The 15,144-nt window shown below is 37.2% G+C and overlaps 1 protein-coding gene across 10 annotated transcripts in view; it reads right to left on the bottom strand.

The window, feature by feature from the left end:
* Positions 1 to 15,144, bottom strand: part of sev (sevenless) — a 153,201-nt gene that overhangs the window by 18,839 nt on the left and 119,218 nt on the right. For 5 of the 10 annotated variants that reach the window (XM_067124594.1, XM_067124599.1, XM_067124595.1 and 2 more), the window contains exons 4-22: positions 13,860 to 13,947; positions 13,008 to 13,231; positions 12,175 to 12,279; positions 11,632 to 11,789; positions 10,832 to 10,950; positions 10,188 to 10,310; positions 9,144 to 9,450; positions 8,534 to 8,731; positions 8,072 to 8,221; positions 5,036 to 5,056; positions 4,346 to 4,509; positions 3,779 to 3,912; positions 3,448 to 3,621; positions 2,998 to 3,198; positions 2,453 to 2,642; positions 1,992 to 2,135; positions 1,399 to 1,578; positions 710 to 1,059; positions 275 to 460 (exon numbers count right to left, since the gene is read on the bottom strand). In XM_067124594.1, coding sequence (XP_066980695.1) covers positions 275 to 460; positions 710 to 1,059; positions 1,399 to 1,578; positions 1,992 to 2,135; positions 2,453 to 2,642; positions 2,998 to 3,198; positions 3,448 to 3,621; positions 3,779 to 3,912; positions 4,346 to 4,509; positions 5,036 to 5,056; positions 8,072 to 8,221; positions 8,534 to 8,731; positions 9,144 to 9,450; positions 10,188 to 10,310; positions 10,832 to 10,950; positions 11,632 to 11,789; positions 12,175 to 12,279; positions 13,008 to 13,231; positions 13,860 to 13,947 — 3,216 coding nt within the window. The remainder of the gene's footprint in view (positions 1 to 274; positions 461 to 709; positions 1,060 to 1,398; positions 1,579 to 1,991; positions 2,136 to 2,452; positions 2,643 to 2,997; positions 3,199 to 3,447; positions 3,622 to 3,778; positions 3,913 to 4,345; positions 4,510 to 5,035; positions 5,057 to 8,071; positions 8,222 to 8,533; positions 8,732 to 9,143; positions 9,451 to 10,187; positions 10,311 to 10,831; positions 10,951 to 11,631; positions 11,790 to 12,174; positions 12,280 to 13,007; positions 13,232 to 13,859; positions 13,948 to 15,144) is intronic. The other 5 variants (XM_067124596.1, XM_067124603.1, XM_067124602.1 and 2 more) reach the window with 3 other exon arrangements.

Here is a 15,144-nt window from a genome sequence, read left to right as displayed (position 1 = left end):
ATGAGAATAATACTGAAGCTGTTTTCATACAATGGTGGATGTAAAGACAATTGTCTGAATCAACTTTCATATAGCACTGGATGAAAACATAACATTTACAATACTTTCCCAAAATATCAATTGTAAAATTAATCATATGGCAATTAATGTATTCAATAAACGTATTCTACTGTATCCCTTAAGGCAACCAGTTTTACGAGTATCACACGAAGTAGTAGCCTAGTAAAGCTATCATTTCAATTACATTCATCACCCTTTACAGCAAATGACTAACCTTGAACCGATACACTTGGTCAGAGTTCAGATTTTCAATACTGAGCTGGTTTTCCTTTCCATTAACCAACTTGCTATGACAATCTTGTTCTTCCTCTGAGACACAATAGATCACTTCATATTGTAAGATCTTTCCATTTGGCTTCTCTGGTGGAGACCATCGTAAATGGATTGTCGCCAACGAATCCTAAGAGTAACATTGTTTTAGCATTCAAATTCATAATACATTTTTCCTAAGGCTAGTGTAAAACATTTAGTATCCTAGGAAAATATATATATATCACTTAAATCAGTCTCTGACATCAGTCTCTTCATTCAACTAACATTGCAAATTACTTTTCCTGATCTTTGAAAACTGATTTTGCTTTATTATTAGATTTTTGTGGATTACAAATCCTTGTTAATATATCATAAACGTAATCAAACACTGAAATACCTGAACTTTCTGCACAAACGTTCGAAGGTCTTCCGGGGCTTCTGGTATCGACGGGGGAGTTTTCAGCACCTTGATGAGCTTGCTACCTACGCTCCAATCTGTGATGCCTCTAACAGACACCTTGAGGGTTGAGTAAGGAGGGAGGGCTTCATCATAAGAAATGCTTCTATTTCTTGTGAGAATTGCCCTCTTATGAACGCCATTATCAATTATCACCTCATAAGTAAGGTTACCATAATTAACGTTATCAATTGATGACCACTCTAGTACAAAGTTCTCCCATGTTCCTTTAATCCTGACTGACGCTGCATCAATTGGGTCTGGGATGACAACTGGAATTCGGACACCCTCTGGAAAAGGTCACGTTGAAAAATGATAGTTATACATTAGCTGTAAATATTATGATCAGAGTACAGTAATTCAGCACCTATTAAATCACCTCATTTTGGCAATTAATATGTAAAATTACATTACAAAGACAAGTGAAAATGCTGTGTTAAACACTAACTGAACAGATGGTAAAATCAGACTAGAGTTTGGTAGCTGAAATATGCTTAAATGTACTAAAATTAACATAAAGTGAAGAAATTTGATAAACTTTCATAATTACACCACAGTACACTACGTTACCGTTATCTGATTATAACAATATTTTTCCATCAACTTGTGAAATCAAAAAATAAACTTACTTGTTCCAGTACAACACATACTTGGCATTGGCTGAAGATCTGGTAACATCACAGTGAAGTGAGACACACCAAGACTGGAGGTATGAAGGGAGGCAGAATTATTGAGACTTGTGTCTGAAACCACCACATTACCATCTTCTCCCAGCCATAACAAACGTTCACTCAAGTACCACATGGGTCCTGTAAAAGACAATGAAATTTAAAATCACTGACTTTTGATCTTACAAGAAATACAGCACTGTGTACGTAAGTAAAAACATCTGGCCCTTTAACATTACCAATAATTAAAATGTTTCCGTATGGACTGAAAGTATAAACCTATAGAAAAAGATCTACAACCTGAGACAAGGCAGACTGTAGATGGGATAAAGGAGAACGACAAATAATGAAAACTAAGCAGTAAAGTGCATAGAGTAAGTTCCAGGTCAGTTACATTCCAGATATAATGAACTTCTCTGACACCATATAATTATGCCAAGAACAGTTAAGTGTGTGAATAATTTTTACCAGTAAGCTACCTCCACTTACAAGAAAGCACCAGATGAGACAAAGATTCTTCACATAAAAAACGCAGCAAAAACTGTTCAGCTTACCTAATTTTACAGTGTAGGGGAGGAATTTGGGTTCAAATTTGTTCACTTCTTCATCGATATGTGCCCCAAACAATCGACAGCCTTCTGCATCTCTCACAATCCACCATATACGAGAACCTTTAGTATCTACAGTTAACCCATACACTGAAATTAACAAGAAAATTGGGACTTAATCATAAAATCACAGTACAGTATAAGTAACAACAAATAAACCAAGTATTAATTATTCTTTACTGATTGCTATTTTGCTCAAAAGTATCCGATAAAATAAAAAAAAAATATTTTTCTGCCATCAACTGCACTCTGCATTTTATCTAAATAACTTTTTTCTTTACATTTATTAATGATTTACTAAAACCATCAGTGTTATAAATTATCAGTAAGGTTTGTCCATGATGAATTGCTTTAACTTTCAAAGATTTATGGTACATTCTTCCTTCACAGTACTTATAATTTTTCACCTTGTTTGCCACTAAAGATTCCTTCCTGATGAATTGCTGAAATGTTACGGCCAGCCAAAGTTGAAACTAGTAAAGCATGAGGTGTGGTCCAGAACAAGCGACCATGTAGTGCATCCACCCTAACCTCTCGAGCAGCTGTTACCACATTCAAAGGGCCCTGGGAGAGCCCGTCAAGGCTTGTCCATCCAATCTGTGGAGAATAAGAAGCAAAAAACTCAAGTATCACCTGCAGTTAAAGTTAAGTATACCTTAGTTTAACCAGACCACTGAGCTGATTAACAGCTCTCCTAGGGCTGGCCCGAAGGATTTGAGTTATTTTACGTGGCAAAGAACCAATTGCTTACATAGCAACAGGACCTACAGCTTATTGTGGAATCTGACCCACATTGAATGTCTTGATATAGAAATTACCTAAGAACACAAATATGTGGCAAACCCATAAATAGGTTGCTGGAGAAAGAACTACAGTATATATTTCTGAGCTAAAAAATTAATGCCATGAAGTTTAAGCTCCTTTTATGTAGAATGATGAAAAAGTGAATTACCATCTGTCGGTGTGGATTAGCCCAAAACAATCGCTGTGTAATCCACTCCACAGAGACAGAAAGGACTCCATGAGTGTTTGGTACTTCTGTAAACTGCGACGATGTCATGTTTAGCAGGAAAACACTTTGGTTGTTTACGGCAAGCACCAACAGGTCTCGAAAAAATGCAAGATCTGCAATTCTTCCATCTTTCAGTTTATTCTGTGGATAAAAACTCGTTAGAGGCCATCTTGAATAATCAAGACATTATAAGCATACATGAACAGACAGGATCCTGACAGCTTCTACAAAATTCCAGAAAAGGAAATGAATTGATTAGCTCTGTATGAATTATAAGAAAAAATCTATTGTAAGAAAACACACCTAAATGACCTCAAATATATATTTTTTATAGATACTATGTAAGACATTTTATGTACAATATATAAATTCGGTCATTAAGATACATACCTGAAGTGTTTCTTGTGACACCAAAACTTTGCCTTCACTTCCAACAAGATTAGTAATCATAATTTCTCTATTAATCGCCCATACCAGCTGTGGTGCAGTTTCAGATGCATCTAAGGTACGACCTCTGAATTCTCGACTCCAAGGGCCATTTCCTCCAACAGAATAGGCTTGCACCTAATAAGGGATTAAAAATTTATAAACCATGTAGGATTCTGCATGCAACTTCAGTACTGGAACTGATAACACTACAATCCCCCCCCCAAAAAAATTAAATGAGTTCACAACAAGAGAACATAACTTCTAGAAAAAGATCAACAGTGCAACTGCATACCTTGATGATGTAAAAAGTACCAGGCCTAAGGTTCTTTGCCTGATAGGAGGTGTCGGTAATGTTTTTATTGTACATTATTTTTTGTCCTTCCTGGATATGCATCTCATACCTCCACTTCTGCCAAGCACCAGCACCTGATGTAAAATGAAATTCTCACTTATAATTCTGCGTACATGTCATACATACATGACAGCACATGAGGAATGAAAAGGCAATCAATATTCACTGGAGACTTGTAATGGTTAACAATGAAGTAATAAAATTCTCAAAGTCACATGAGTCACTTCAGTGGTGAAAAAATCCACAATGTCAGTGTAAATATGTGCATGTATTAAAAACATATCTATAAATTGAGAACTTTTGAGAACCTGCTCGATTCCTATCAATCAAGCTCTAGTTTTAAGCTATATTTACACTGACATTATTGTGGATTTCTTCACCAATGGAACAATCTTAAACTACACTATCCATGATAACTAAAATCCACTCAAGTAAAAAAACTACTTGACAAAGCAGATTACCCATTAATGCTTTACAAAACCTGTCTTCCAGATCCTGTGACCTTACCCATTAAAGCTGGCAAAGCTGGAGAATTCCAACTCAGTGAAGCTGATGTCCTTGTAAAAACTGCTTGAAGGTCACTTGGAGGGTTCAGAGGTACTGGTACTGGTTGTGTTGATGCATGAACTGCCACTAATGTCCCAACGCTGACGCCACTGACGACGAGGTAGCTGAAGACATCGGAAACGACATTAAAAACGCGAATACAGTATCTGCATTTCATTCAAGCACCATGGCACATTATTCTTCATCTATATAACTCACTGGGTAGTGGTAAGTCAATGTTATTATTAAAACCTAATGCTGAACAGGTAAAGCCAAAGAATAAGGCATAAGTAAATAAAAAATAATTAATACTGTGCTATGGTCTGTCACAGCACATCATCACCCGTGCTGATCTGATGTGAAAAATCACGCATGAAAATAAAAAAAAAACATAAAAGCAGCACAGAATAGCTGTTAAGAAAATTTTTTTAGTAGTAATTTCAGTTTGGGGTTTCACCAGTACTGCCAAGGGAAGCTAAATAATATGCTGACTTTATATAAACTTTTAAACGTAAAAAAAATTAAAAAGGAAATAAAAAAAAATAATCGAAGGGGCATAGCAGGAAACATGCACCTGTTTTACTCGCTTTTATTGCCATTGCTTTATAGGGAGCAGTAAGTCATTATCTATCCGATTTACTTCCCACTGACCTGTCGACGGTGCTCCAGCCACTGGATGGTGGATAGCAAAAAGGTGGGAAAGTTCATTATTAAGATATCTTGTGAGACTGTGAACTCTGACAATACAACATAAAATGAAATGATATGGCTATGGGACCTCGACAGCACCCTGGTGACTCCAGAACTATGTTCTGTGTGGGCTACTGAGGCTTGTAAAATGTATCAGTAAATTTCAGTTATATCACCAAATCCACATATAATTCCATAAATGAGACAACATCCACATCTCATTAATTGTTACACATGAAGTTACAAAACTACTGTATTGATCAAAATTATAGTAATTATATATTATAGTAATTACTTTGTTGCCTGAAATTGATGGAAAATAAAATGTCAGACATAATTCAGTTTAGTACAGTATTGAAGAATTTCTGTTTCACTCTTCTAAGTTCTTACATATATGAAAAGGTGGTATGGCATTTCTAACCTGAAAATTGTTCTGAGGAAGTTTTTTTTACCTTTCATCAATGCTTACCCAACTGGCATAAATATCAAATGAAGACTTAAATCTATGGAATGGAATAAAACTTCACTACAAAAGTTTCTGTCTAAGTCAAAAAACTGCATGGTGCATGTCATACATTCCTTGTGCAAATATCTGCATAGTAATGCAGTACTGTACTCTGTGTTAAAAGATACTTATCACGTGTTATCGTTATCATAAAACAATCAATGGAGAAATGACACTTTTTGCAATTAAACTAAAAAATAAAGATATGATTATGAATAGTGTTATGGATAACACTAAATCTGTCTTTTTATACACACTCATTAATCATATTATACCCACATAAAAGTCTATGGTGCTCCCAGAATCATCAGTCTTTTGTCGGTCAGATTTGTATTAACCAACAATATTCACTTTTTGCAGAAACAGTATACAATGCAGCAAACTTGTAGGGGTAGGAGGAGACAATATGAAAAATGGGTTTGTATGGGAAACTTGTTTTGTTTTAAAAATTATAACCCCATTAATTATATTATGCCTGCATTACAAGTTAAGTGGGGGGGCTAAGAATCAGAGGATCCCTGAATATTATGGAAACTGGAAGGTCCAGTAGAGTATTTGGACAGTGAGGAGCCAGAAACAAAGTCTCTGTTTTATAAGCTTGAACGTCTTCCCAGCAGTTAACACAGATTATTGTAACTACCTGTGTAAAAAAAAGTGCAAGTCCGACTATCTGTGTCACCATAAGGGTAGAAAATGCAAAAAATTAGTGACCCAAACTCTTGAGCAGTTTTAGTCTGTCAACTGTTAAACTGGACACTGATATAAGAAACAATTGTTAAATTAGAAATTGATACAAGAAACATACCTTGGCAGATATGAGTTCAAAAACAAATTGCTCTTCTTCCTGTCCCCAAGGAAACATGCTAAATAGGGGTGTTGCCACTTAAGTAATGGGTCTTATTTCGATCAGCTTGATAGCTCTCTCTGAGCAGAGCAAAAGGTCCTGTTCTTCGTAGTAGATTGGGACAAGGAAGGGTTGGCAAAGAAGGCTCCTGGCTTTCAGGTACTTAAAAATCTTTGCGTCAAGTTGGAAATAAACTACCATGCCTTGACGACTAAATCTGGTATGTCCGGATACCGGAGACATTCATCTTTTAAAATATTTAAAAGAAACAAGCAAAAAACTAAACAGACAGCTGTATTAACTTAGAAATTTCTCCTTCCATTTCATCAAATGATGGAAGTGCACTGCTTGATATTACAGAGGTGGCAAGATTTTCACTACTGTGGATAACCACAGCTCCAGGTGAATAAGGTAGAGAAATTAATCGATTTTATCACTTGCACAGCAACAGAGTGAAAAGGCCGAAACAAATGAATTTAAATGGAAAATGAATGATCAACAAGCACTGCAAAGCAGTCCTGAAGAGCAAGATTGAAAGCAATGGCCAAGAAATGGTGACTGTAGGGTAATACATACATGAGGGTCCTAAGGGCAAGTGTGGAGTGAAACTTTCCCTTACTCCGTCTAACAGACAAAAGACTGATGGACCTGGGAACGTCATGGACCGCAATATGGGCATATGTGATTAATAGGGCTGTGATGAACGAAAAATAAATTCTTTGTGTATTAGTAATCTACTGAAACTGAAATATGAAAATTTGGCAATCATTCACAGCCAGTGAAATATTTTCAACCTACTACTGTATAAAAAATTACGTTTATATTCTAGATCTCCGAAATTAAATACGAAACTATGGAAAATCCTCAGCAGTTTATGAAATGAATTTAGAACAGGTTACGCCTCAAAGCCAAAAAATGAGCGCCAAGCTTCTAAGACAGTGGAGAGCGTAACGGTTGTTAAAGTGCAGAATTAAAAATATCCCAATTGATCATACGTATTGCTAAAATAAGTATGGATTACTGAATTTTGCTTCATAAATCCTATTACATCTTGCTTAACATACGTGCAGCTATACTGTATTAAATTCTGAAAGTGTTTGTGTGTGTTATCAATAAAACTGCTAGGCCACTTTACTGTAAAGATTGTTCTGTGCCAAAAGCTTCACAGGGATACTCAGATGGCACAGGCCTCCTTCATACACTCATTCAGTTCATCAGCTCTAAGGCCTCAATTGACACATTGCCATTTGCACCAAGTGAAAATCATAAAAGCATAGAAAAGTTGTACAAAAATAAACAGAAAAATTGCTGTTCTGTGAATAATGTGACTACAGAATTAGCTCAAAATTCACTTTGATTTCTATGTTTTTAATGAATTTATCTTAACATTTCTTAAGTTTTATTACGGTTCAAAACCTCTAGACATTCCTCTGAAACATAAGATAGCCTGGTCAACAAGAGAGGCAAAACATAAAAACATATATATAAATTTTAAATTTATGCATTATTAAAGGTCTACAGACAGAAAATAAATCTCAGTTTTGATCCCATTTCAAGACCTTATCATAAATAATACTCTATCTATAGTTAGATTACCCGTACCTACAGTCATTAATTACCACAAAGGTAGAAAGTTTGAGAAATTTACCTGTTGTGGTAAAATGTCCCTTTATTCAGTTCCTCAGTGTACACTTCACTGCCATCTGTCCAAAAGAAACGGCTGTTGAGATGCACAACTGAACGGAGCTGCTTGAAGTAAGCTTGTTGGGTGTTGGCTCTTAAATTTGTTACAGATGTGCTGGAACAAACGAAAATTCAGCGCTAATGAGTACTATCTTTTTTTACAGATTAACTCCACCAAAAGAGTGATTCATTCCTCTTGACTCCCAGAGAACTGGGTATAAAGATAGGAGTCCCACATTATCGCATGACAAAGTCTAAGGAGTTTGGCATACAGTGAAGAAGTAGACCAAAGGATAAGATGGAATGCAGTGCAACTGCAGGTAATATATAATTAAAAGTACTGTATTAGGCATAATTTGCTCAAGTGCTTTACACTCAAAATGACACACATCTGACAATTCTTGACAGTAAAAGATAAACCACTTACCCATCAAGCGAGACAGCTAACATCGTGTTGTTTTTTCGATCTGCCACAAGAACCTGGAAATTGGGAGGGTCCAAGACTAGGCCACCAAAATTCGGGCCTTTCAGCACCACCTCAGGTTTGACTGTTGGGGGGTCTTCATTCGTTATGGTTAAACGGTGCAACCCTCCGTCCTCTTCTTCAGAAATCCACCAAATGTAACTGAAACAGAGGAAAAACATATTTCTTACATTTCTAACAAAACTGTATCGCCAGCATATAGAGTGATTTCCTTTCACATATTATATGTAAAAGGAGTGTACTTTATTTGTCTAGAAACACATGACAAAAAATTTTATTAAGGATAACATGCAACTGCACTTCGAGAAAGAATTTGCTAACGTTTTTAAACTGAAATAAGTAATTCAACCGTTTCTATGTAACAATGGGTAAAATATCCTTCAAAAAAAAAAAAAAAGCAAATCTACACCATTTCCTGAAAAAAAAAAAATAAACAAAAGTATCTTGTCTCAAGAGATCCCGTCCACCTACGACTATAAAATACACACATTAAACAGGAGAGAAACCTATGTTCCTTTTACAGCCTGAAGACACAACTTTGAAGGCCTCATACCCATTATATGGATCCACTTGCAGATGCTTCGCTTCGTAGTGCAACTCCCCATGAATCAGCACTGGATTTTTCCCCATCAGTTCACAGCGCCAAAGCTGCCACATGTGGTCCATTGGGGGCTCTAGATGGACGATATAGTACAGGTACCCATACAGCCAGTCCACTGAAAGACTCAGGGGGTATCCGCGAATGTGGTTCTGAGTAAGTAACGTGTAAGGCTGGGTGGAGAGCGCCGGCCGTAGCTGGTAGATAGATCCACTGGAATCCGATATATATACCAGACCATAGTGGATGTGAACAGCAAGGCCTGAAGAACAGAAAAATGGTTATTGTAAAGTAACATCGCGACTTTGCGGACCTCAGCTTGACAGGATTCTGTACTTATCAGCTACTATGGTATGATAATTTTTCCTATGCTACCATGTTAGATGTGATACATTTTTTTATATGTATATCTCTTAAACTGAATGTTATCTCTTAAACTGAATGTTAAGTGTTGATACCAGTTAGTATAAGATAGGAATTACGTTAGAAGTTAGATATCTTGAAAATTCAAGTGCAAGCTATAATATTGGGTTTTTGTTACTTAATGGACTGTTACTTTTCAGCAAGACCAGACCCTCAAAGCGTCTGTTTGTTAAGTATTCAGAAAAAACTATACAAAGCAAATAGGAATGGAATGGAATATGGAGTTTAGGCCAAAGGCCAAGCACTGGGACCTGTGAGGTCATTCAGCGATGGAAAGGAAACTGAGAGTAGGTAGGTTTGAAAGGTGTAACAGGAGGGGAAACCTCGCAGTTGCACTTTGAAATAATTGTTAGGAGAGGGTGGACAGCAAGATGGAGGAAAGATACGAATGGAGTTACAGTAAAGGGAACGAAAGAGGTTGCAGCTAGGGGCTGAAGGGACGCTGCAAAGAACCTTTAGTAATGCCTACAGTGCACCCAATGAGGTGCACAGACGGCATTACCTCCTCACGGGTACAACGCAAATAAACAGATAAAATCGTAAGAATCTAATGCATAAAAGATAGTGTTCACAGACCTGTTATATTATATCCACCCGATGTATTGTACACATGTTGAGGGGTATCCATGATGTCGAGTCCGAGTTTCAGAAGGCTAGGTCCAGATGTCAGCAGCAGATAACCCGCTCCGTCATTCACAGCTGAAAGTAGATAAAAATTTATTCTTAAAGATTTGTGCGTTAGCAATAAAGGAAAATAACGGTATGTCAAACTGCACACACAGGCATAATGTACTGACGATTTAGTTTTAATCTCCAATTAGGAACATTAGAGATAGATGAAACGTCAGCAGATAGTTCTGATATATTATTACAACTGAATTTGACACGAATTCGGAAATCCTTCATTTTTCCTGCATTCATTAAGCCACAAACTGTAAAAGCAAAATTCAAGGCTTGCAGTTGATCTATCTTGGTTATCTTTCGCAAAAATAAAACTCAAGCCAGGAGCTTATTCTTTCCACATACGACTAAACAAACACCACAGCAATAAAAATCTCTGACTGAAAGAAATGTCTTCAACGGCTCGAGATGAAAGGGTGATAGGGACCACTTCCTGTATGGCACTGAACGAGTGGTTGTGGCTGGCTCAGAGAATCCCACAGTCAGAGTAAACAGGTAGTGAAGTACTTTGTACGGCACAGAGGGCCTAGTGTCTTTACCTGTTGAACTTGGATAAGTGGTTACTTGGACGGAAACCCCTGGTCCTTCACCCCGGTGATTGGTGGATGTTAGGTTCAGCACATAAGTGGTATTGGCCGATAATTCTGACAGGATGTACCTGTGGATAAAAGAGATAGGTAAACACACAAAATCAACAGGTGGACAAATTGACACGCTTTCCGTTATAAAATAAATGGACGCTGACTGTTTACGAAAAGGATGAGTCATTCGAAATATAATTGTTCGAAAACGAATCCCCGGATGAAAACTTACTGAAACAAGAGCCGTGCGAAAAGATAGGAAGAGAAATTTAAGGAGGAAAACTGATGAGGAAAGAGTAAGATCACACAGCAAGGAAAATATATGAAGAAGAAATTTCTGCAATTGGAAAAATGCATCTATTTCTGCCGCAAAGCACACGATGAAGTTATGAATACCTGATTTTGTAGAAACAGTTTTATCAATTCGAAAAAAAAAAAAAACATGTGCAGTGCAATTACTGGTTATAACGAATGAGCGACTATTTCCTACTAAGAAATTTGCAAAACAATGAGAGGTAATGTGAATATATACACTCGTCTTTTCAAAAGACTACCAATGAAGACGACGATGGTGCTAAAGAAACAGGTGACGGAAAATACAAAAAATAACTATAAACGTAAGAAACTTCGTTATATATAAAAAGGGTGATCAGAATGCCTCGCCATGCGGTTGACTAAAAGGTAACACGAATCACTCATCCATCTCACTCTGCAAGAAAAGAAGACATGCATCAAGGAAACCTAAAGAAGGCCCGCACCTTCTCTCACTGGAGGCGTCGATATTATCTCTCAGCTCCCGGAGTCCCTCGATGTCTTTGGAGTAGAGCGTGTAGGTGATGAGATCTCCGCCAGGAAACAGAGGGGCTTCCCAAGTCACCTCCACGCGAGAGCCGTCAAGAGGCACTGCCCTGACCTCCTGAAGGGACAATAATTATATGAGCTGATTTTTTTTCTATTTGGTGTTGTAAAGTATCTTACAGCAATCTTAATGTTTCTTATAGGCAGTTCTGAAGACATTCTCACAACACTATGATGAAATGTATTTCGGATTTATAAACATACGATCGAAATAAACTTCGAATGTTTTAATATGCAATTCGAAATATATTTCGAATTTTTAAACAGACAACAGAGAGTTCTTAATTCTTCTCTTACACTGAAACTACTCCCTTATCACTAATGGCGACTTGATATATGCTGTACTCAGAATACTTGTCACTGCAAAGACCATCCATGATCTACTTACAAACATACATAGAAATATATATAAAAAAAACACTAAACAGTCACAGGCAAATTACCCTGGGCGGAGATCTTGGGGGGCCAGAAGCCAGCGTGCTGATCCAGGAGCTTGCCTCCGACATGATAGCCCCGTGGCGAGGCAAAACCAAATATGCTATCCGGAACTGTGGAGTGAAACAGGTGGCGTGAAATGTCTGTCATGTAAGTGCTCCTTATTTCGAAATATAGCGACTGCTTATTTATGCTCATATAAAACGTTTCAAGCGCAGCCGACCACTACGTCCATTGGAAAGTTCTTGATCAAAATGTTGCTGACAATACTTTGCAAAATTTAAGGAACAATCGTTGCAGATAAATATATCTTCAAAGATTATTTCGCTTGGTTTTCTTCTTTTTTTAACTAAGTAGGCAAACTTTTAAAGTTAACTTCACTGTCGTCTGTTCAGTAAGAATATATGAATATTTCAAATAATAATAATAATAATAATAATAATAATAATAATAATAATAATAATAATAATAATATGGGGATGGGATTAGAAACTTCAACCCATACATCAATGTTTAAAAAAAAGGGTTTCAATGAGGCCCAAGAATCCAAGGACATGTGTCAACAACTAATGAATTTAAGAAACTGAATATAAAATTTTGGCCAAGGTTCACGCGCTGGGACCTATGGGGTCATTAATAATAATAATAATAATAATAATAAATTCATCAGTATCACTAACAGTTTGAATACAAAGCAATAAAACAGTCCAATAATAATAATAATAATAATAATAATAATAATAATAATAATAATAATAATAATAAATTCATCAGTATCACTAACAGTCTGAACACAAAGCCACAAGGGACCAAGACTAAAAGCTCATTCAAGCAATCTCACCTGATACTTGGTGTAGGGCTTGAGGTCTTCCACGATGATCTCGGTGTCATTGATGGGGGAATTGGGCCTGTAGTATTTCCAGTCGCCGGGTTCCTTGTTCTGGTGGTACTCGACGAGGTAGCTGACGTCGTCCAGCCCGGGGATCGATTCCCACCGCAGACCCATGCTGGATCCGCTGACGCTGCCGCCCACGAGCATGGGCGCCGTGGGCTTCCCAATGAGCTCTGGGGTTAAATGAGGGGAAATTACGATTATGTACTTGGTATGCAATTATATACTAAGTGAAATTAAATGAGATTGACAGACATTTTTTATATAAGGAATTAAGTGCATGATACATGCTGCTGCTTTCATGGTTTGACATTTGAGAGTCCTGCAAAGAGAGAGAGAGAGAGAGAGAGAGAGAGAGAGAGAGAGAGAGACTAGTTGACACATAACAAAGGGGCCTGAAAAACAGAGAGAGAGAGAGAGAGAGAGAGTTGACTGTATGACACATAACAAAGAGGCCTGAAAAATGAAAAAGAAAGAGAGAGAGAGAGAGAGAAAGAGAGAGAGAGAGAGAGAGTTGACTGTATGACACATAACAAAGAGGCCTGAAAAATAAAAGAAAAGAGAGAGAGAGAGAGAAGAGAGAGAGAGAGAGAGAGAGAGAGAGAGAGAGAGAGAGAGAGAGAGTTGACCGGATTACACATAATAAAGAGGCCCGAAAAACCAAGAGAGAGAGAGAGAGAGAGAGAGAGAGAGAGAGAACGGTGGTCCCGTCTCAACGACGAGAGACAGGTGCCTGCCTCGCAGGCAGATCGAGTGGATCCAGTATCAGCAGCAGCATATAATGTGTCTCACTCTCCTTACCTTCCGCTTGTCTCAAGTACGTCTGCGCAGAATACACGCAGCCCATTGTGCAGAACATGGTGTCCTCTGTCTGCCAACCGTGTAGGGTCTGAAAGAGGCCAAAGATACGCTGTTTATTTTTCCTTCTTCGTAATTAAGTTAGCCGTCGACTCTCGTCTCCACGGAGAGACAGACATAAAATTATAATATGTTCGCGTATGAAAATTGTTGCTGAAATGATTTCAAAACACAGATATACACAGACTATGTGAAAAAAGCAACTTCATCATATTTTTAAGTAATGAAATTTTCAGGGAATGTTTTTATCTTGTTTGTGAGAGGAGATATAACAATGGACATAGAGGAACAGGCATACAATATAATTAACCATAATCGCGTGTGAAAATTGTTTTTGGAAATTATGTCAAAGCAAAATTATATACAGTACTATGTGAAAAGCGCAACTTCTTCCTATCTTTAAGCCGTAAAAAAATCAGCGAATATTTTAATTTTGCCTATGAAAATGTTCCTAAAGACAAAGAGAAATAGCAAAGGGAACCAATAAAAGCGGGACCTAAGCAAGGAGGAGAAACTGTAGATCTTTCTCATGAGAGAAGGAAAAACGGAAACAAGATAACAGTTACAAAGCTAAGGACAGTACCAATAATCGAACCTAAGGAATCGGGGTAAGGGGGGAGTGAGTATATAATTATGTGAGGTAGGGATCTGCCAGGTGTTTTGAGGTTTCTGAGAGGAAGCGAAAAAGTTCGCAAAGGAAGTAAATTACGGTCTACTGAAATAACGTAAAAAATGAAAATATTCAAAATGTATCTCCTTCGTTTATATCTCGTTTCCTCACGAGGAGAGAGAAAGGTCACAGGTTGAAGACATAAAGATCTCAATAGTCTCCTCTCTTAACATTTAGTGTAACTGCGAATTAAATTACAATCTTTATTCAAAACTGCCTTTAAATCATAAAAGATTTCTTGAACACAAAAGATACGCAAAAGAAATGTCTTAATCTGGAATGACTCTTGAGTAATATATTCCATTGAGAAGGATTTTAAATAGCGGAAAGGCAATAATTAAACAATTCAGCTCATGAACATTCTAATAAAGAAAAGAATATAAAAGAGACGTGAATAATCAATGTAGCGTTAGACCATGAATTATAAGCAACTACTGTACCTATAATTCTGTCCCTCTTCCATTCAACATGACATCAACACGCACCCGCCTTGGGCGAGAGAGGACACACGTAAGGAAAAGAAACAAGAGCCAGAGAGAGAGAGAGAAAGAGAGACAA

This window comes from Macrobrachium rosenbergii, chromosome 22 (assembly GCF_040412425.1).
Source record: "Macrobrachium rosenbergii isolate ZJJX-2024 chromosome 22, ASM4041242v1, whole genome shotgun sequence".
NCBI classification, from domain to species: Eukaryota; Metazoa; Arthropoda; class Malacostraca; order Decapoda; family Palaemonidae; genus Macrobrachium; species Macrobrachium rosenbergii.
This window is presented reverse-complemented; position numbering and strand designations above follow the sequence as displayed.